This window comes from Clinocottus analis, unplaced genomic scaffold (assembly GCF_023055335.1).
Source record: "Clinocottus analis isolate CAN_PGR_092001 unplaced genomic scaffold, fCliAna1.0.p SCAF_23, whole genome shotgun sequence".
Lineage (NCBI taxonomy): Eukaryota > Metazoa > Chordata > Actinopteri > Perciformes > Cottidae > Clinocottus > Clinocottus analis.
In genome coordinates this window covers 5,845,676-5,868,848 of record NW_027175965.1, presented here as the reverse complement: position 1 = coordinate 5,868,848, position 23,173 = coordinate 5,845,676, and the positions used below count along the sequence as shown (strand labels likewise).

Sequence of the window (23,173 nt, the reverse complement as noted above, 5' to 3'; positions counted from 1 at the left end):
AGTCCACCACCGGTTACGTTAATCTGTCATTCCTTCAACCTCCTTCTTGAAAGTCATACTGAATTTTTTATATTTTTGTCAGAGCACTCAATTTATTGATCACTATTGGGAGAATTTCAACAAATATAACAAAAAAGCTTTTCGAGGAACATTACCAAACCTACCTTGAGGTAATACACCATGTCTGTTTTGTTTTAAAAGTCAAACTGCACCAGTATGACCATTTGACTTACTTATAGCTTCAGCTTTCGTAGTTGTGGATTGGATTTTCGTTGTTTAGCATGTTTAGCGTACAAACATGACAGCGGTATCAATCATTTAACTTTTCCCACAAATTACAAAGTATACCTGCAATGCACTTCAATGCATCAACACTGCCAGCTCCTCAACTTTGAATAATGTGTCATGTTAAATCTGTCACTTATTGTTTTAATAAAACTCTATGAGATGCTGTTAAATATTTACAGATAGCTCAAAGCAGATTTGATGTCAAATTGTTGATGTGGTACATTTCAGATGAGCAGTTCACTAGTGAAAACATCAAACCATTCACTACATACAACACATGTTTATACAAACAAGAAAACCCAATAGTATTTTAAAACAACATACAAAAAGGTTTATTTCCAAATATATCCCTTTGCTTCGACAAATAGAAGTTGATCAATGAAATAAAAACACATGGGAACACACACTTATTAAGAATCATCATTGGTGTCCCCCATACAGGAAAATTATAATATAACATAACACAGCGATTGTAATAGAAGGTTTTGTGTACTTCACAGCAAAAACGCCCCAAAAAAAAAAAAAAAAAAAATCGACCCAGGATTTTTCTTTGCTGTCTGCAGTGCAGCTGAACTGATGCGATGCAATAAATGCACAACAGAGAGAGTGAATCACACCATAAACTGCTTTGAAGAAGTGTACGGGCCTGCAGAGGTCAACACGCATTTAACAGAGTCCTGGAAAAACAATTAGCTCAACATTGTGTCCATGTTCTCAGAATCCCTGCAGGTTATTTTACCTTCGTCCTGCCCCGCCCTCTCCTCAACCCCCTGTTTTCCCCTTCAAACATGTCCCACAGGGGACTTATAAAGCATTATAAAGAACAGATAGAAATATGACAAACATTTCTGCACTGTGCTCAGTCCTTCGGCGACTGCCTTAAAGCTGCAAGCTGATTTCGAACCCAAGGACAAGGTTACAGGCCCCATGAGAGCACCTCGGCGGTATTATGTTCTACTGCCAACGCCTCTGACAATATTGTGTCTTATTAATCATTGATCTGGTCGCTGGTGTTAGTGTCAGTGCACTGGGAATTATGTTCACAGCACGAAAGCTGGTGATACATAGGCAATTTTTAAGGCAATGAATGTATAATGTAAAGGTTCCTGCAAAACATATGCGTTTGAGAGGGAGGCAGATTAACAGAGATTAAAACATGGTTATGGAAGACAACACATATGAGGAATAAAACCCACTACATTTAAAGATGTTGACTGATGGGCTAAAATGTTTAAATCCAGCATGGATTGAAAAAAATAAAATGGCACTTGTATGTTCCTTTGAGAAATACAAAATCGACAATGACCCATCACAGTGACTGTATGTTGGCACAACACAATCTTTTGGTATACATGTTATACAGTGAAAAGCTACACATCTCAGCGGACAAGCCACGGCAAGTTAATGCTCCAAATTCTACATTTCGTAATATTTTAAAATGGCCTTTCCTCCAGAATTAAGCTCTGAATTAACCTCGGAGGATCGCACATTAAAAGCGAGCCAATGTGAACTTGCCAGAACCAGACGGCGTCACAGAGTTACCAGTTCATAATTAATATATTAAAACATTTTGCTGGAGTCCTGAGGAGCCCTTAAAAAAAGATTTGAAAAAAAAAAAAAAAATCACAGGTCAAAGGTGACGCAACAGCTTTTCCCGTCTGTGTTGAGAGTGTCTTGGAGGGAAGGGACGATGTCTTGTTTCCGTTCAGAGGAGGAAACAATTTCACGCGTCCTCCTGCTCGACCTCTGCCACCCAATGCAGACAAGGAGCCAGAGAACCAGAGGAGAGGAGAGGAAGACAGACAGAGAGAGCAAATATCCATTCGTCTAGCAGCATCTGTGCCCTTTAGTTTGTCCGGAGCTGGTAATCTGCCAAGAAATGTAACAGCAGAGCATTAACATCTTTCTTCCTCTTATCGCTCCTGCACATTGTATTACTGCCAATGAGCCACAAGATGTTCACAGACTATCTGTTGTGGAACTCCACCAAATCACAAAACCAATATTTACCACATTCCTTTCTTAAATATTTCATTCTCTGCCGTTCCGGACTTGACTGATTTCTAAAACCCACATATATTATTATGAATACTAGTAATACCTCAATCCCAAATTGCCAACATCAGATTATTATGGTGCATATTTGTGTCAGGAAGTAAAAGATAACGATACGTGGCCAAAAGTATGTGGTCACCCCATATTTTTTTGTGTACTACGAGGGTCTGCTTTTTCATGGTTCAAAGTCGACGCCTTTAGTTACCATTAAATGTCATTGCTACGTGATATTTTAGACCACAGTATGGTTGTTTTGGGGAGGAACCATCGTTATGGATGACTGTTTGGGTATACATTAATAACTTGGGCGTAATGCATCATTTCAATCTACAATTGTATGTTAAATAGATAACATCTTTGTACACATTGAGGCTTGAAAACGCCAATATAACGGTATCAAAGATCCAGCGTGATGCTGCCCGATCATATTCTGACCACCGACAGTGTGATGATTTTGAAGTCGTCACTTATATGCTGTACGGTACGGCTGCTAAACGCCTGCTCATCGCTCATTAATAAGTCAGCAGTCAGTCTACAGTATCAAGGATTTGTTTAATCAGTGTGAGTGTGTCTGCATGGAGTGCGGAGTGAAATGTGATCAGCCCTTTCTCCTCTTGCCTCCCCATCTGCTGATGGTAACAATACGAGAAAGGTGATATCGTTCTCTCTCCAGTCCCCCCGACTTTATCACTCTTCTTTCTCCACTCCTATCTTCTGCCTTCCTCTTTTCTAGCTCTCTCTTTTTGCTTCCTTGCTGATGTTGAAGCAAGGCGATAGCGTGGCCACTGAGTGCCACCCTGGGAGCATCATGGCACTTTGTGGCATGATTCAACCTCCGGCAGCGACTCGTACCTATCATCCAGGTAATGGATATGACGGATGTTAGAGTCGGGTTCATTTGTCGGGCGTGAGTATTGGGCTTCCATATCCATATCGTTACCATTTGCCACCAATTGACTCCAGTGAGCTGGGAAAGAGGAGTTTTGCTGCAGTCCCATCGATATATTGTATCTTTAATGTGGACATATGCAATCATGTGTGATCTGTCCCAAAATCAAGCATGCTTTTAGGGTAGAGATGGAGCTTCTTCAACATATTTCAACATGTTTTTGAGGTAAAATCTTAAATTAGTGAATTGGGTGACAAGTTTAAATCTCACAGAAAACATTAAACTGTGTCTTGGTGCTGGTCTCTCGTGGTATCAAACTTGCAGAAGGGTTCATTCCCAAAGCAGAAACTGGATCTACTGATACCTGGAGCTTTGCTAAACAAGCTTGACTGCATTCTCCCAGCTGTACAGTAGCCCTGGTCACATGTGGTCGAGTGAGAACCTAAGAATGTCACGCTGTAAGCTAGCAGGCTTGTAAAGTTCCCATCCTTGGCCTCCTGTGTGGTATCATTCTATGGCCCTGAGGTCATGGCTCATGGTGATAGAGCCAGGCAATGGATATGATGGATGTTACACAGCCAGGTTCACTCCTAGGCCACTCGCTGAATAGTGATGCAGAAAGACTGATCCTGGCACCTCCTCGCAAGAAAAATATCTAATCTCAGGGTGACCTCGGGTTTGTTAATGGGATTGGACAAAAAAAAATAATCATAAAACAGCAACACGGCTGTCCATAAGAACTACACAATGTGGGCACTGGATATCCGTTATTGACATTCAGTTTAATATATCATACCTATTATCATGCGATTAACTTCTCTGGAAAAAGTGCCGAATGTGTGAGATGTGTATATTTCAGTGTGTTTGTTTTCACCTCCACTTTGTGTGATGTAGCGCACCCATGGTAATGCGTGGTAACCGCTCTTCTCTATGATCTTAAGGTAACGTACCTACGGAACACACACAAGTCAAATATAGTTATTTCACTCCTTCATACACAACAAAAATATTTATGAGTTTTTATATGTGTATGTGTTTGTGTCAAACCACTTATAGCAGCTGTAAATGATCCCTGTCTATTGAAAACCATGCATCTCTGAATTTGGCAATTTTTCAGACAAATTGAAACATTAATTGTTCCTTTATGGTTTGAGAAAAGCAATATCCTACTTCTAAAGCTAAATAAACCATTTAAAACCCAGTAGATTATTAGAAATGCTGTTTCCTAAGGAGTGCTACAGCTCGTGTGTGGTTGTGAATAAAGGGTACAACCTGAATCCCAGACACGGTGAAATAAGGGATCTCAAAGTTAACTGTGATTGGTCTCTTTGCTTCCAGCTCATCGCTGTCCACACTGGGAAGCCCAAAGTGCGCCCGCATCACGTACTCCTTACCGCCCTACATGTGTAAAAAATAGAAAAGAGGAAAAGTTACAAAGCCATTGATGCGTGAAGAAGATCCAAAGGTTCACCAAGCCTCGCAGATTAAACATGTATTTGACTTTAGTTACCACAAGGTTGTTTATATTCATAACAATGTGGGGCAACTCTAACCCTATAGTGATGGGGATCATATTTACAGTTAACATCCGACAGACATATATAGGCTATAAACACAAGAAACTGGTTAATCATTCTCCATACCAGCAATTGTGTAACACATTATCCGGACATGTCGTCTGTAAGTCTGTACTTTGGTTTTACTTGCTGCAAATCAGTTACCACGTTGACTTGAAAGTCCCTGAAAAATTGGCATCAAATCTCGTTCTCGCTTTAACATTTACAAAGTATGACTAAAAAAACAAACTTGCAAATAATAGTCTTGAAGAAATTGTGTCCAACTCTAAAAACCTAATCTGTTTTATCAGGAATGTGTGGGTGTGGTCTTATTTGTATTGATTGTAACCTGGCAATGACAGCAAAAAAACTCAGTTACAATACAATATGTATTTTTGTCAAACGTTGTATGGTGTTATATGTATGTGGGAAAGTGAGTTCAGCTTCTTCGTTAAATCTAACCTATTGACACTAACTACAGTCATCATATGTTTCCCCTTGCCATTATGCATCTGCCGTGGAAAACCTTATTCTCTCTATCCTTGCTTCACACCGATAAAAACATACATATATTTATACACCATGAATGAGAAATATGTGAAAGATTAACATACTCATGCTCGTAAAATAGATGAAGGCAAATTGACTAATTCTTAAAATATTCTATACGTACTTTCCCTATTGAGAGAGTTGTGTTTGTAGATTAGGGTCATAAATAACTGGACGCAGATGAAAGCTGCTGGATGAGTCTGTTTATCAGTCTCTTATCACAACTCTCCACTCAGTCATCTTTGTTTCCTCGAGCCTCTATCACACATTACAAGTTGAGTCCGGTTCCCTGAGAGAACAATCTGTTTTATAGTGTCCAGATGTTGATAGTGACAGAGCTTTCACTATCAACATCTGGACACTATAAAAACAGATTGTTGCTGCAGAGTCGTACAAGGGCTGGAATGCAATACGTCACCAGTGAGAACACTTCTTAACCCTCCTTGACAGACTGAAGGTCTCATGAATTACTGAGGATGTATCCAAACTTGACAAGGGGAACGTTCTCTTCTCTTGTCTGGTGTTGAAGAAGGCAGAGTACTACTACAGTGTATAAACACTCTGTTACAAGTAAAAGTCTTGCATTCAAAATTTGTAAAAGTACAATATTTATTAACCTCAGCGTGTACGTTAAATAGTTATTGATGCATTAATGTGGGAATCGCTTTCATGTTGCAGCTGGTAAAGGTGGAGCTAATGTTCTTTACTTTAGATACCCACAATCAAATCTTATCTTAACTTACCGAAATGTATTTGTCAATTCTATTTTCTTATTATTAGTATGTGTCGAAGTGCTACACCTGCCTCTGAATTGTTGTGAAATAGAAAAAATGTAAAAGTACAAAAATCTGGAAAATTGTATGGCGCTCAAGTAAATGTCTTTTGTTACATTTTAAATCAGACTGACGTTGCCTTTAAAAGCTCACGGCGGTCGAATGAGATAATAGAACCGCTCCAAGACATCGACATGCACGGCATGCATTTGAAGATATATAACTGTGATATTGTGTTTGCCACACTGACAGGGAAAGACTTGATGTTCCACTGCACCACGCTCTTCTCGGGCAGCCACTTGGCGCTGCCCGTGCTGGTCTTGAACTTGGGTGAGTCAGCGTCACTGGGCACTGGCACCAGGATGGACACATTGTTGGCAGTGGACCGGGTCTTGAAATTACTGCGAGCCTGTGGAAGGTCAAAGAGGACAGAGTTCAAATGTCAAAAAAAGAAGAAGAAAAAAAAGAGCATGGCCGTCCAACTTCAGATCCAGGAGGTGTTAGTGCTTATGCACATTGCGGCTTGTTAATCTGAGTCCGCATGGCCGTCGCTGCCTCAAACGGAAGCGTTAATCCACCCGTGCAGCATGTGTCGTAAATACGAAACAAGTTTCGGTGAAGGGCCTCGATGAGTGGATGAAGCGGTGGGGCTTTTGTTTGCGCGTCACTCATCCTCACCTTCACCTTGATCTCCACACGGCTGTGAGAGAACTTCTCAATCACGCTCTCGATCCATATGAGAGGCTTCACCTGTCAGAGAGAGAGAGAGAGAGAGAGAGAGAGAGAGAGAGAGAGAGAGAGAGAGAGAGAGAGGGAGTGAGTGGACAAGGTCGGAGAAGGCGAGCGCAGAGCTGGAGTGCATCGCTACAACACACATCACCGGTGACACGGTGCAGTGAGGGAGAGAGAGAGAGAGAGCGAGAGAGAGAGAGAGATTGTGTTTGTTCAAGGGAGACAATCACCGCTGAGCAGGATAGATCGCATAGATTTCGAGCACAGCCGCCCCTCAAGTATCCCTTTGGTTCATTGAGCAGCATGTCAGGATGATTGGCAACATGTGGCTGAGCAGAGAAACGGAGCCGCTACTTGTCTTGACACATGTTAACCGTTGTTGTAACTTGGCCTTTTACACTCCAACTTCATCTTCTTTTATGTGGTTATAAAAAAGTTGTGACAATGGTATTTACTGAGGCAAGATACTTTACAGTTGAACAATACAATATATATCAGTAAACTTCAGAGATTTAATACAACAAACATTAACCACTAAAAAAAAGAAAAAAACTGTAAAATGATCACAACATAAAATGTGTCTTATAATATGTTTTGTTCAGAGAAGATGTGGCAAATAATTAACATTGTAGGTTGTGATGGTGTCTGTGTTTGAACTGTAGTGTGAGACAAATATGAAGTGTGCTCTTGGTGTCGCTGGTATGCAGGTGGTGTGTGTGTGTGTGTTTTTGTGCGTGTCCTACTTACTGTGGTGTTGAGGCGGTAGGACATGAGCTCGCTCTCGCCGTCGGGAGGGATGAAAGAGATGGTGCGGTCGTTCTCGAAGCGTGACAGACGGACACACTGATGAAACTTCACGTCCTCCAGTTCCACTGTCTTACTCTTCTCTCCTGACACACACACACAAACACACAAAAGGATTAAGTGCCTTCCACGCAGCCTTGGTTAAATCAAGGTCAAGGTAATGATGACTGACAAACATACGCTCAGTCTCTCTCTCACACACACACACACACAGGCATCTTCTTCTGAAGCCCCTATAGCTGCCTCAAAAATGCATCCACAACTGCACTAACGCACATACAAGAGTACATACATGTTGTAGTATCAGCCAGAAAAATAACCCTACTTCTGATTAAAAAAAAACATTTACTGTTTGTGGAATACATCCGCCTACTACACTCGATTAGTGACCAATAAACAGCGCTCTGCCCTTTATCGAACCTACTTTTCTAAAACTCCACAGGAGCACTACAGAGGCTGCTCCAGACCAAAATCTGCAGAATGTGTCAGTTAGATCTTTTTTTTTTTTTCCTCCTGTGAATAATTGGATGGAGCGCACAGAGTGCAGCGCTGTTGCAATGGGCATTTAAAAGTGCAACCTCCTTAATGGTGGCATTTGTAGTCTGCTGGAGAAAGCCTCCTCCTCTGTGCTTAATGGAGGGTGCTGAGAGGTGGAAAACTGCTGTAATGACTCTGGGCCTGTGGGCCTTCAACCAAATCCCCCATTCAACAGCGAGCTCAAAGCCTCTGCCTCACCTGCTCTGAATGCAACCCTGGACCGGCACTGCCGCAGAGAAGAAGTGTGTGCATGTGTACTTATGTATGCAGCTTCCCTGTTCATTGTCCTCCCTCTCTCTCTCGAGTGCGTGTACGTGCAGAGGTTTATGCATATTTTCGTTCTACTTGCTTGTTTCTCTATTGATTTGCCGTGTGTGTGTGTGTGTGTGCGCGAGTGTGTAGGGGTGTGTGACATTTTCCTCATGCCTGAGGAGGGGAACTGGCTGAGGTCAGGTCTAAGGGGAGCACAGCGCTCCCCGGACAAGCAAAGCAGGAAAGCCCTTCAGAGCATTTTCTGTCTCTCCATTTCGGTTTGTCTTTATGTCGGTAACACGCACACCTGCATGCAGCGGCAGCACGACGACGGGAAAGAAAGGTCGAACGGGACACTCCCTGTCACCGCGAGGACCTCAGGGGCTGGAAGAAGAGACAGGTGTGTGTGTGTGTGTGTGTGTGTGTACACGTTTGTGCACATGCCAGGTGGGGATTGAAGATGCAGCAGTGTCCCCTGTGGTTCACCTTTAAGGCTGCTTTAATGTACAGCCGCAGACAGGAGGAACTTAATCTGTTTTCTGTCTGCTGTAGCACAGAATGAAAAGAGACACAAGAAACACAGGGAAGCGTTTATAATGGCATAAGAAAAATGTTTCTGTCCAAAGCATCGTACAGTGCTGGGATATCGCTGAACCAAGCGGACAGAGAGACACAAGACTATTAAAAGGTCGAGGGCAGTGGATACGGAGTGAGTATTCATTTCTCAAATAAAAAATGATCTGCAACTCTTTTTGTTTGTCGATTACTCATTCATGTCATCTTTTACATTCCATTTAGCTGACGCTTTTATCCAAAGAGATTTACAATAAGTGGATTCAAACGTGAGGACAAACTCAGAACAACATGAATGAGGAAAGTACAATTTCTTCAATAAAGTCAAACTACAAAGTGCTCTACGTAAGTGCCATCTCAGTGTTACTAAAGTGTGACTACTACGCGACCTTCTTTATTCAAGGTGTAGTCAAAAAAGCCGTTTTAGTTTAGTTTTTAGTCTTTCCAGCAAACAGGCTAAATATTTATTGGCTCCACCTCTTCAAATGTGAAGATAGGATGCTAAATTGGAAAAATATTGGCGTTTTGGAGTGTCGCTTCGACAAAGCAAGTCATTGAAAGATTTTTCTCAGTACATTAATTGGGATATAATCAGCAGATTAACTAATCATAAAACAAAATTCTTAACCTAAATCTCGGCTCATACTGTCATTGTTCTGGCTCAGAGCCTCCTAAATAACAAATCCCAAAAGAAAACATTCAAATCCACACATTAAATAAACAATACCTTTGATAAGTAGGAATTAACCTCAGAGACATGTGATCAGGTTTAGACACTCAAATGTTACAAATGATCAGATATTTCAGTTGTTGTGGACCACGCTTTGTGACTTTCATGCACAAATTTCAAACGACTCTGAATGCAACTTGTATAAAAATGTCTGTTTCATATTGTGACAGTTCTCAACATTTTCCAGCAGAGGGCAGCGTTAAATTACTTATACTCCTTCTCACATTTTGGAAGCATCCAGCTGTGATGAAATGTGCAGATCAGGCAAACATTATGAATGCCAAATGACTGCAACAGGATATGCAAAAAAAAAAAAAAAAGTGTTACTGCTTAGGATGAGAGGAAAAAAAGCATATTTTAATATTGGTGCAAACATTCAGTGCGAGTGCGTCTGTTGCAGTTTCTGTCGGTGTGTTTGTTTCATCGTTATTTCTGATCATCTTTTCTGATGATGTGTTTTTTTTTTTTTTTTCCCAGACTGCAAAACACAGCGGGGGGATTGTGAGCTGCATATACAGTATATCCACAGACCCTCACCTTTCATCTGCAGGGCTGTAGCCTGGGGTGAGGATTAACTGAGAGGCAAAGAGGCGAGACAGTGATGGAGCCTTTCCCCTTCAGTAACGAGTAGTAGGGGGGGGCGAAGAAGTGAGGAGAGAAAAGGAGGGAGATGAGAGAAAGAAGGGGGAGGAGGTGGAGGAATAGACAGGGGGGGAGAGATGTAGCAGTGGGAGACGTTATTGGGGAAATTGGGAAAGTAGGAGGAGAGGGAGAGGAAGATGAGGAAGGATGAAAGCTAAACCGAGAGAGAGATTTGCAAGAGAGTGGGGTTTAGACAGAAAGAGGAGGTGAAAGTGGAAGTCTGAGGGGGAGTTCAAGGCGAGTGCACCACCATCAAGCAGTAGTGCATTTACAACTACTTTTTGGTATTTCAGCATTACTCGAGCCGATTTTTAAAGGCAAATTCATATCAAGCCTAAAATATTTACATTTAAGATGCAATACAACTTCCCCTGTTGACAGCTCACAAGTCCTCTATCAATAATAAAATGAATTATTGCCAGCTTGAGATAAAGTAAAATATTCCTCTGTCACTCATGCATAACAGTCTGTCAGCTGCCAGACCAGCGTGTGAAATAGCAATTTACAAAGTGTAACTGATCGAGAAGACAGGTAATGAGATAAAAAATGGCCGCTGCCTGATGCTGTACATTTATGGATACAACAACCATAAAGCTATAAAATATTGTAATTTTCAAGAAGCGTGGGAGTTATATCATCAAACCAAATCCACGTCCAGATTCACGTCAACTTCACCGTCGACGTGACTCTCCTGCTTCCTCCTTTTCAGCATATGAAACCTACATGACACTGAGCATGACTCATTACTTACTGCCGGTTATTTCAAACAGCACTTTGTCGTTGAGGCCCAGTCTGAGTTCAGGCATCCCCGACAGGACGACCCTGAGCTTGATGGTGCCCACGATTTCACTCCGCAGGACGCTGCCACTGGCGCTCACCTGTAGACAGACGAGGAAAGCGGGACTTTAAACGAGAGAAGTATTAATTCATGTTTAGAAAAAAAACATTCGTGTTGATTCATCTTTAAAGATGTTGCTTCAAGGACAATAAAAATACTTCCTTTTAACTTCAAATACAGCAGCATGTTTGTGTATTAATGGCTGTTTTTTTTCTTAAGCTGCACAAGACCTGAGCCCTTGTCTGTATTCCTCAATTAAAAATATAAAATGCTCTTCTAAATGTTTGTGGTGTATCACATAATCTCAATGATAAATGATTACAACAAAAAAAAAATAGGTCAGTGAGTGACAATATAACAATAAATAATAATTACATTTATCACATTATGAGTCTACATTGTTATTATTATAACAGTTCTACCCCATTTATGAAGAAATATTCTGCATTAAATATAATGTTTACTTTTCCACCATATTATTACATTGAGTGTGTTCAATCATTTTCAAGCCATGCATGGGCCCATTTTACTACAGTTTTACAAAGTCATATCATTTTACAGCAGTTATAAGGAGTAAGATACTTCAAAAGTTGAGAATATTGTATAATAAAATCCCTTTTTGACCATTAATAATAATCGTGACGAATGTATTTTGTCTGCTTACATTGCCTTCAAACCTTTGAAATACACTCATGTATGAGTCTCTCCTCACTGCATACAATGGAGAAACATAAACACCATAAAATGTTATTTTGAAGATGAATAGAGGATTGTTGATGTCAGAGATTGTTTTCTTAGCAATTCAATTCAAGGAAGAGACTGTTAGGAGGAGTCAAAACATGTCGGGGCTTTGACAAACAAACTGAACTCATTTGACTAAAAGGAGGCACTTTCAGGAAAATACATAATAATAATCATAATGGATCAAAGAAGTGGATGATGATGTATAAAGCATGTAGCTCTGATACTGTAGTCAATATGATTAAGGGAAAGTCCTATGTATTAAATCTACAATATCTGTTTTGTTTCTTGGGACTTTATATATTGAGAGTATATTCAAGTAAGGAAAATAGTTCCTTAGCAACTAATATTCTTACATATTGTAGAAATATAATAATGTAATATGACTACGTTGTAAATCTAATCTTATAAGTAGATGAGGCTGAAGTACAAAATAAATGCCTGTGATGTTCCCAAGTGTCTCTTTGCTGAGTCAATGTCTATTTCCTGGGAAACATGATGTTGACCGAGTAAAGATTGTCCTCACCATTAGGTTGACTGACTCAATGACGTCCATGAACACTTCGTTCTTCCTGTACTTGATGCCCTCTGACCGCCAGGACACGGCATTGGTGACGGTGGCTGGAGGTCGAGGAGCTCCGACTTCTAATTTATGACCCTGCTGGGTGATGTACCTGAAAGAGACAACGGCAGAAAAAGGTCTAGATGGAGCCTCTACGTACGAGAACAGTCCTCGTTGAGACGCTTCAGACAGAGACGCATTTACAGTTTTAAAGAAATGTCTCAAGGAATGACCACAGCGATGAATAATAATTAAGTCTTTTAATCTCCTTTCAAGAATGTCACCTATAAAGAAGTGTCATGGACAAAGTACGGTTTTTATTTTGAATAAAAACAAACTGGAAATTACAACACACCAACATTTTGTATTAGTCACACCTCATGACTTAAAATAAGTGTGTGTGTGAGTACATTAAAGAAGGTTGGTACTCATGTATGTGTGAAGATTAATTGTGGATATAATTGGAAAATGATACACATTGTGACTGATAATATGTCGTATGAGCATTTGTTACATGATACTAAATTATCAAGTGATGCTTGGGTGATAAAAGTCCAGCGTCAAGTGTCTCAAAGAGATACCAGAACAGCTTCAATAGGTTTGGATGCTTCTCACACTGGAACATGGCTGGGAGTCCCCCTCCTGCCTGCTTCACATTACATGCATGTATTTGATCCATTGCTCATATAAATATATGGATTGGTGCAATCAATAACATGTGTAAGTGCCCGAGGCCTTGACTCTGGCAAATCTCTTTCTCTTTATAGTTATCAACATAAATATTTCTCCTGTATATTCATCCGCTCATTCACTACTGTGTCTCTTGAGGTGCTCTGGCTGTGTCCGGGGAAACATGATGAACTGTCACGAGAATAGCAGGGAGCTGTACTTAAACAACATGTGACCAGGCCTTCTCCCTCCCCGGCACTTGTTTACTTCCCTTGACCTTGTTTCCACTGCAGAGCTCTTTTTTTTTTGACTCATTCCACCCAATTTCCCCTGAAGTATATTATTATTTTCATGTTTTTTCAATATGCCAATGTACTTATATCCCAAAAAAAATCATCCCAAATAAACGATATGCTTCAATTTAAGCTTAGTGTGTTACTTTGTCAAATGGAGATTGTGTAATTAAAAAACAAAATGAAGGATTTTTATCATTTGGAATTCACTAACAATAACCATCACCCTACTAATGACTACTGACTGGTAAATTAACGGGCAATTCAAGAAAAACAAAATGGTGTTTCAGACATTCTTGTTGAAAACATTCTGAATTGGTGGTGTTGACCTGCACTTGAACCTGCTGTGGAGGAGTGGCGGACATTCACACAAAAAAGGACAGGATACAATTGTTTCGCAGACATGTGCCTGACATCTGCTTCCATTCATTTCCATCAATGTCTCAAAACAAAATTTTATACTGCCAACACACACCTCTTCTCCCTTTCTCCTTTCCTATTTTCTGCTGTCCCTCACCTATGTTCACCTCAAGAGGCCTGAGCATTTCCCCCCTGAGCCAATCACACACTGCAAACATAGTAACAATGTCATTTTAATTTCGATAAATCTATCCCTTTTTTTGTGGATGTTTCTGATTGAAAATGGCGGATAAAGTGATACTTCTGCTGAAACTGTGTTAATGCAGACAATGCAGCCTACTAATTTTGGAATTACATTGTGCTTGTGATGTGTATGTATGAGGAATTTATTTTTGTGTAGACTAAATACAGCAACAGGAATGGTGTGTTGAATATGCTGCTTCTAATTTGAGAGACGGGTTGCACAAAGGTATGCACGGGTCAAACAGCAACGGTATATTTATAATATTTCTATCTTGCTCCAGACTCATTTCCGGATCGCACTGTGCTTCTGGGAACCAAAATTGCGCAAAGAATTGTGCATTTGTGTCATTGATTCAACCGTTCACAACAACAACTGCAACAGTGTTTTGAACACAACATTGACAAATCATTATCTTTTATCTTGATATGGTCAGTGTCATGCTAGGGAAGCAACAGTGGCTTATTAACACATTCAGCACTACTGAGCCAAATTATAATTCATTTGGAATTGTGCTTTTGTCTACCAGATGCATGTTAGGCCAACATTGACTCTCTGTTAGCTCTAGTTTTGGTCTCTATCAACTCTCGATGGAAATATGTGCCTCTTTTCACCAGCTAGCTCGTTGCTAACTGTCTCTGTCCGCTATTTGCTGTTGAGCGTTTTTTCTGAAAGGTCTTGTTCTCAGTCCAATCGTATGTTTCCTCTTGAATGTAAATTGCAAAAAGCATCAGATAAAGACATTTTGGATTGATTGACAGATTAAAGCACAATGTGTTGTGCCTTAATCCTTAAGACTTGGTTTTCTATCCCAGTTCCTCTCACCAAAAGTGTCTTGAGCGCAGGTCGACACATAGCAAAGTCTGACGGTGTCGAGAGATAAAAGGCGGCGACTAGTGGGCTTGAGGTTGACGTTGTGTTGTTGCTTCTTTGTTTGTTCTGTTTTCCCCTGATTCTCTTCAGAAATGCTAATGAAAGGATCTCGAAGCAGGGTTGGCAGCAAACTGACAGATTAGCATAACAATAGCAATCACAACAAACACACACACACACACACACACAAACACAGGCATGAAGGTTCATACGAAGACACACACATGAACAGATTCACATGCGTCCCTGCAGTCTCACTTGCTCAGTTTCTTGCATCTTCCCACAGATGCACACAGCATGCAGACAGAGAGACAAAGTGAATGTGTGTATCTGAACTGTGTGCGTGTTTGTGTGAGTTTGTGTGTGTGTGTGTGTATGCCCAAGAGAGAAGTGACTTTTGTGTGTCTCCTTGGAGAAGAGAAGAGCAGGGCTTTTCTGTCTGAGAGTCTTGATGGTGTCCAGCTGACGGTGTCATTGTGTCTTAGTACCAATAGGAGCCTGGTAATTATCAGCACTATTCAGACACCAAACACACGCACGCGCATGCACACGCAGACATGCGGACACACACACTTACAGCCTCAGTCAAGCCGTGGTGCACGAACAGCACACAAAATGAATCATCAGATCACAGAAAGATCACATTTGAGACATTGAAACGGTAAACAATGCAATTTCAAATGTTTCAAATACAAATTCCCCGTTCATTAAAAGCAAAGAAGATCATGTGCACGCAGAACTTATGTAATTATGTCATTGCAAAGGGAGCGTCGAGCCCTTCCCTGGAAACAAATGCCTCTCTGAGGACCCAAAAGGAAGGAAGAAGCAAAACAACACTGTATAACAACCCTGTGTACACCCTGAACACAAACACCTGTGAAGCCCTGGAACAGTAGCTGCTTCAGTTCATTTCACTTGCTGAATAGATTCATTATAGCTTTAGTCACGAAAAAGTAATAAAGCAAATGGTACTTCAAACTGAATCCTTGTGTGTTCTCACCCCAATCTCTGCTGGTCAATTACAGTATGAAATACACTGCTGTTATCTCACTAAAAAAACTTTAATGTATTGTTTTCTGATTGATGACACAGTTACCGCTTGAGCTAATGTGATTCAAATCAGACTGGAGTGCCTAAGTGCAGTACAGTCCTTCAGAGTTTGAAACTTTAACCTCATACCCTCATCAGCCGGACTAATGTTACGCTTAAAATGCCTGACAAGCAGACACAGTCGTTGTTATTGTGTTATTCTTACTCTTGGAGGATCTTGCTGTCCGTTGTCTGAGGGAAACCAAAGTCCATCACTTCATCCATCAGCTCGTACACCGTCACAAAGTTGTCACGAATGCTCTCCTCCTCGAGCTCCTTAAAGTACTCCTTAAATACCTACGGACACATACAGACACACGCAGTTGGACAAACACCAAATGTTATGTTATATAATATGCAAGTCATTGTGTTTTGGTAGGGAAAGTGCACATTTATGTCATCTGCTTGCTGTATTCAAGAAGCAAAAACAGCATCAGACAATAAATAAGAGGTTTAGTTGCTAACAGAAGTAAACACAAGTAGCAGGAGTTAAATATTTGGAATAAAGTCTCAGGAAATAGACGCACCTGTACAATTTTATAAAGAAAGCTGTACACCAGGGAAGCGTTCGCATTCTTCTTCGTCATCGCCACCACTGAAGAACAGACTGTCAAGAAAGAACTGTACAGCCACAGAAATTGAAAAGACAGAGATATGTAGCAAACATCTATTATACTGTAGGTGGTTATGAGATGAATGCAATTAAATAATAAGATCGCAGAATGCATCAGAGAATAAAGCGATTGAGAACATGGCCACGGGGAGGTAAACTAGCTCAGTTGTCTAATGCAGTGCACTGGGAATACCACTTACTCACAACTGCAATATCACGCTGAATTAATAATGTGTAGGGAAGTTCGACTGCCCAATCTCACATTAAGAGAGGAGGATATACAGTAGATAACACATTACAGTGAATATGTGTTACATTTTTCAACTGGCTGTGAACCAGAAGCTGAGAAGCTGCCTGCAGTGAAGACCTGAACCTCATGGAGCTGGATAGAGCTACGAGAATATTCAGGTATATGTGTTTGAGGCTGTGCATCTGTTACATTTGTAATAATGTCTCCACCAATATGACTGATGGGAAAAGGATACAGTAAAGGTTGCTGTGTTTGATCCACAGAAAGTGAGAGGAGCCGTGGGTGACCAGAGGTGTCGCCTCAGCCTCCTCTTCTCTCTTCATCAGGATAGGCATGAAGTGGTCAATCTCATTCATGTCCATGTTCCCCATGTAGTTACGGCAGATCAGCACCTGAATCCAGAATATTAAAAAAAAAACATATAAAGGCAGAAGACAGCATTATGAAGCCACTACCCAGTCATTAAATGTTCATAGCTTTTGGCTGAGACACGAAACCTGAGCGCTCAAGCTTGAACATGCTTCAAGAGCCATTGGCTGACTACACACCCTGACCTCGTGAATTGAAATGGTACTTTCTAAGTTCATCTCACAAGAAAATGTGCAAACTGTGTTGCCAACTTCTGACGATAAATGATGAATGCCCAACTTTTTAACAGGAAACAGAAGCTAGTTCAGACGTTAGCAAAGCTGCGGGGTTTCTCGGGTTTGAAATTATGGCAACCAACGATGCCACACCAGCAGCATGCCTATATATGGATGATAATGTCAGTCTGTCGGCGGGTCCACCACTCTGGTTCAGATTTAAATATCTCAACAACTATTGGATCAATTGGCATGAAATGTTGTTCAGACATTCACGGTCTCCAGAGGACGTATCTTTCTGATTTTAGTGTTCTCCTTAAAGCTCCTTCAATGCCACTGTAACAAGCTCCTGTTACTCCGCCGGGTTCGCCCCAGCACCAATGACACGAGCAGACTGAGAATACCGTCTCAACAGGTTTTATTGCAGCATTCACGCTGGCAAACTGTGCCCCTCCCCCCTCCTCACTGCTCCCAAACCCCTAAACAGCTCCACCTGTGGCCAATTAGGCCTCATCAACTGCACCTGGTCCCTGAGCCGCCCCTCCCCTCTGCAGCTGAGCCTAACCACGCCCCCAACCACCACAGCCACCTTGTGGATTTGAGTAAAATGCTAACAATTATTGACAATAAATGCATAAATAAATGGTTGAATGCACTTATTGTAAGTCGCTTTGGATAAAAGTGTCAGCTAAATGTAATGTAATGTAACTGTTTTACACATCTTTCAGGATGTCTTTCAACAGCCAGTCTAAAAAGAACCTGTTTGTAATGAAAGGTGGGTGTGGACCTTTAAATACAGCTAGCTAGCTAGCTACTCAATTACTTATGGATATGTCTATGAATGCAGCCTTTCCCCAATACTAAAAATAGAGGCTCTTATAACTGCATAGCTTCTGTTCTTTTGAGGCTAGTGTCACGAGAGATCTTGATATTTAATGGCTGAATGTCAGTGCAAAGAACTGAGTTCATAAGAGACGCCCTCCTGTGAATCTAAGAGGCTGACATCCTGACATTTACTAAACAAACAGTTGGGTCACTTTCTGCGAAAAAAAACAAACAATCTCCATTGTGGTAAATAAAACACACACACACGAGTGAAAGAACTCGTGTGTATCGTGGATTTCAAGTGATTACAAACAACACTTACCAAAATTGACAGAAACAAAGGCCTCCATCTTGATATTACAGAACTGCAGAACTGTATTTTTCAATCATTTCTGACATTGAAGACTCAGTGAGAAACCACTGCACACCTTCGTAATCTTAACCAAAACAGACACATACACACACCCATACACAAACACACACACACACTAACACACACGCAACAAGATGAGTCAGCAGTCTTGCTAGAGTACGGACAAAGAGTAAAGTGAAGAAAGAGATCAAAGCTGCTACGCTTGAGGGATCTAGGTAACACACACACACACACACACAGACAGATGCACACACACATGCACACGCACACTCGGCTGCCCCCTCTCTTCAAAAGAAGAGTCTGTTGGGGTCACACAAGGGCACATACAACAAAGGCAGAAGGAAATAGGAAATAAACAAAAAGGAAATGCCAAGAGAGTAATATTATCTGGGGGAGAAAAGGATATGAACGGGCCAGTGCTCAGCTTCTGTGAGCGTAACATCTCAGAGCCAAGAGTTCAGAGGTCACTAGAGACAGAGAATGAGGTCGGCAAATCTTTGCATTAAAAAAAGCTGCAATACCGAAGAACATTGGAAAGGTATCCAGAGGTTCACTTTCTAGACTTCAAAAAGAACAAACTGAAAGTATGTATAATATATATGTATGAATTATAATTCTTGTGATGTGAAGGGATTGATGTAATGTGATGTTTTTATGGTATCTGTTGTATCCATAACTGTCACAAGCTGTGACAATTATGGCCTTGCTACAACCACAATGCTGATTTAGAATACCACGTATTCCCCCTTTAGGATATTTAGGAGACAACATATCATTGTCATGTTGTCAGCTGGTTTGAATGTGTGTCAGTTACATTGATTTACAAAAGGAAAACATCAGATAGAGTTGTATATTCAGCAGAGGCAGAACACATCAAACAGAACACCTCACACAAACAGTTAGCATATTTCATGCCCCAAAGCAGAGCGCAGCTACTTAATAATCCAGGTCTCATTAAATTCTTCTGTGAGTATGTTAAGAACCTATTCTGTCTGATATATGTGTAATATAGACAAATACATTTAAAAAAAACATATCTTCCTCTGTATCCCTCCATTTCATTGATTACAAATCTAATCATATGTATCATCTATGGCGAGTAGCTCGAAAAGGTTTAGTAGAAGATTAAATGTGTAATAGAATAAAAGCAATACAATACAAAATCAGACAAGTTTTAGCAGCAAAAACAGAAACAAAACTGGCAGATGGGAGTAAAGATAAATGGATACATTGTAGAGGCACAATGAAGAATGGTACATACGATAAATGATGTAGAACTTAAGTAAGCTTTTATTAAATGGCATTTATTTTCTACAGCAGAATAGGATAGTTTCTTACAGAAGTAATCCATTGCTGGTTAAATCCAGAAGAATCAACATTTGTGCTGTTTTACTTAAAATTCCCATAAAGCAACAACAAAATGTTTTCTCTTTAAAAACACCAGCAGTTTCTAGATACTATGGGATTCTCATTCCAGGGACAAACAAGGCAAACATTAACTAACAATAATAATTAAATAATTCACATTGGAGGCTGCAAAAAAGATGACTCGGCGTTGTGTATAAATTGTAACCATTTAACATTGTGCATGCTCACAGTGCCTCTTTTTCTAAACAGAACTAGAGGTTGATTGTTGCTCAAGACGCCCAATTCAACAGGACTAATGCACCAGCAAGCGTCTCTGCACAGTTCACACACACAGCACTCGAGCACTGATTCGTGAGCGCAGAGATGATTTCCCTCTCTGGAACATCAGAGTCTTATTGTTACATGCCTAGTTTCGACTTGCCATTATCTGTTATGTTTACCATGTTCGGCATCTTAGCTTATCATGTCAGAATGTTAACAGTGCTAATCAGCTCTAAACATAAAGTACTGATACGGCTGATGGGAATGCCATTTGTTTTGCAGGTCTTTGGCCCAAAAAATAATTATTTGACTATTTCAACGTCTTGACCTGATTATGGACCTTAAGTGAAAGTCAAAGGATCAGCAAAGTCAAGTCACAAATGTCCGCACAACATGTTGTAGTAAGCCTTTAAACAGTTGCTGAGCTATTTCAATCTGGACCAAAGTGGTGGCCATTACGAGGACTAAGAAATAAACAGATTGAACCAGTAAAAATGAGGTAATTCTAGTACAATTACACTTTAATGGGGATGAATGTGCACTGTTCCTGATAAATAAATAAACTGAAAGATACAACTGAACTGTAGCTCCTTTACAGCAATTGCTGTGTGCCTAAAGTGTGAAACCTCACACTTGTATGCTTCTAATGCAATGTGCCACTTCTCATTACAACCCCAAACTTCATTGGCAACAAATGCTGCATACGCTGATTTCAATAGCCTGACATTTCAAGTTTATCTCCCCGGTCCCTGCAGCCAACAGCGTGCGGTCGAGTGCCCAGGAGCCACAACTCAGAAGGGAGGGAGTAAAGGGCAGAGGTGGAGCCCCGTCTTCTGTAGTAGCTGTGTGTTTTCAACTGTGTCTATAAATGTGTGTACAGGAGTACTGGAGGGATCTGTCTCCCTAACCACGACTGGTTTCGGTTGGTTGCCTCTAAAAATCACTGTCATCTTTGGTGCATTCTAGTTTAGTTGAGTTGTAATTGCGCACACAATACATGCACGTACAGGACGGATGACCTTGCTTAGTCAGGACAGGACAGAGGGAGGGAAAGGACTGAAGGTGAAGAGCTACTGACTTTGCCCCAGGGCACAGATAGATAGTTAGAAAACATTGGATCTGCACAATCAGAAACTGATCCGTTTCCTTGATCGTTAGGGATAAGGCAACTTCATGCCTTTTACATGTAAAACTTGAAGTAAAAAGTAGTACAAATTCAGTTTTTAGTGAATCAAATAGAATGCATTTTAGAATGTAATTTTAATATTAGTAGGGATGATCCTATTTTCATTATCAATTAAACTATCTGTTACATTCTCAATTCACTGTTCAGGCCAAAACACTTAGAAAATGTGCCCGCGAGAATCCAAGTCCAAGGTTGCATCTCAACATTGTTTGTTTTGTCTGAACAAAAGTTATAAAACCTCAAATAAATATCATATAAAAGCTGAATCGATGAGTCTAAAATGAATTGACAACTATTGTGATGGTTGATGAATCTGGAGTAAGCAAAAACGAAACGAATTAAATCTGTACGCTTCTGATAGTTAACTGAATTGTTGACAGTTGGGGACTGCTGTTTTGGACAAAACAAACCACTTGAAGACACCTTGTGCTTCAGAAGATTGTGTAGAATATTTCCCAAAACGTTCTTACATTTTATAGACCAAGAAAACTATGGACAGATTAGATCTGTTTTATTGCAAGTTACCGTCTTAACTTATGTTTTTAGCTCATTCTCATATGAAAGCTGCTCCCTTGATGTTTGTCAGTTAAGCTTTAAAAAAACACGAAGATTGATTGATTACATCTACTGCTTCAGCATAAAATACTCTAATCTACAAGTGCCACATATATGGGCTTGTGTCTCAAAATGCATTTCCTATTAAAGCCAACCTATAGTACTACCCGGACACAATTTTGGCAAAACGTAAATCAATATTAAGTAAACCACTGTCGATTTAAAAAAAAAAAAGACAACCTATATTGCGCTGCAACAGAAGTTTGAGGTTTTAAACTTTGAAATTGGACACATCGGCTACAATAAGGCTGCATCGCTGCACAAGAACAAGCCCTCTGTGTCGACTCAACTGGAGAAACGAGTTTGTCCAGTTGGGGCTCTTTCTGTCCTCCATGAGTGACTGAGCCTTTGACAGGACATGTAAACTTAATCCAACGTTACACCAATACACACCGTGACCTTACATGTCTGGACATTACACATGATCATATAGTCTCACAGCAGGTGATTCGTAGATAACCCCGATGTTAACTTTCCCAACAACAAGTCATTACAAACTTAACGTTACCTTTCCCTTCAGGTCCAGAATAAATACTGCCGACGCCGACATCTTGGCGCAGAGAAATCCTCGAGAGCAAGAACTAGCCGAGATAATATGTCTACAGTAAAATGTGGGTCACTTAAAGGGGATAGGATTCGCTCCCATCCTCTTCCTTCCTTCTCTCCTCCACTCTCTTCAGGCGCTGCGTTTCATTGCAACTCGCTAATTTTCCGGAGCGGAGCGTCAAGCTGGCTGCAGGAACAGAAAGGCAACTTCCGGTGGCTGGTGAGAGGATTTTTTTTCTTTCTGTTCTGTTTTAAATTGAAATTTGAATTCACTCAACATGTCCAATGATGTAAAGTAAATAAATGAGATGCCCATATTTAGTCAATCACTGTCTTTTAATACAATTTGTATTTTCTATAAAGTCATAGCATTCTCATTATCTCATAACAGAACCTTTGCAAAGGGACCAAACTGCATAAATACTTCCAATGTAGATACAAAGGCTCGTCTACATTTTCTGAGATGTCTGATAATGCAGAGAGCTTGTACTTGCAATGGAGGTCTT

The 23,173-nt window shown here is 40.5% G+C and overlaps 1 protein-coding gene across 1 annotated transcript; it reads right to left on the bottom strand.

The window, feature by feature from the left end:
- Nucleotides 1-594: 594 nt before the first annotated feature.
- Nucleotides 595-22,792, bottom strand: ap1m3 (adaptor related protein complex 1 subunit mu 3). Its single transcript, XM_068590071.1, has 12 exons — nt 22,630-22,792; nt 17,145-17,301; nt 16,574-16,641; nt 16,213-16,343; nt 12,486-12,633; nt 11,132-11,258; nt 7,590-7,732; nt 6,789-6,860; nt 6,361-6,519; nt 4,505-4,630; nt 4,107-4,182; nt 595-2,157 (listed from the first exon to the last, which is right to left on the bottom strand). The coding sequence occupies exons 1-12, from the start codon at nt 22,669-22,671 to the stop codon at nt 2,135-2,137; spliced, it is 1,272 nt and encodes a 423-aa protein (XP_068446172.1). The 5' UTR covers nt 22,672-22,792; the 3' UTR covers nt 595-2,134.
- Between the last annotated feature and the right edge of the window lie 381 nt (nt 22,793-23,173).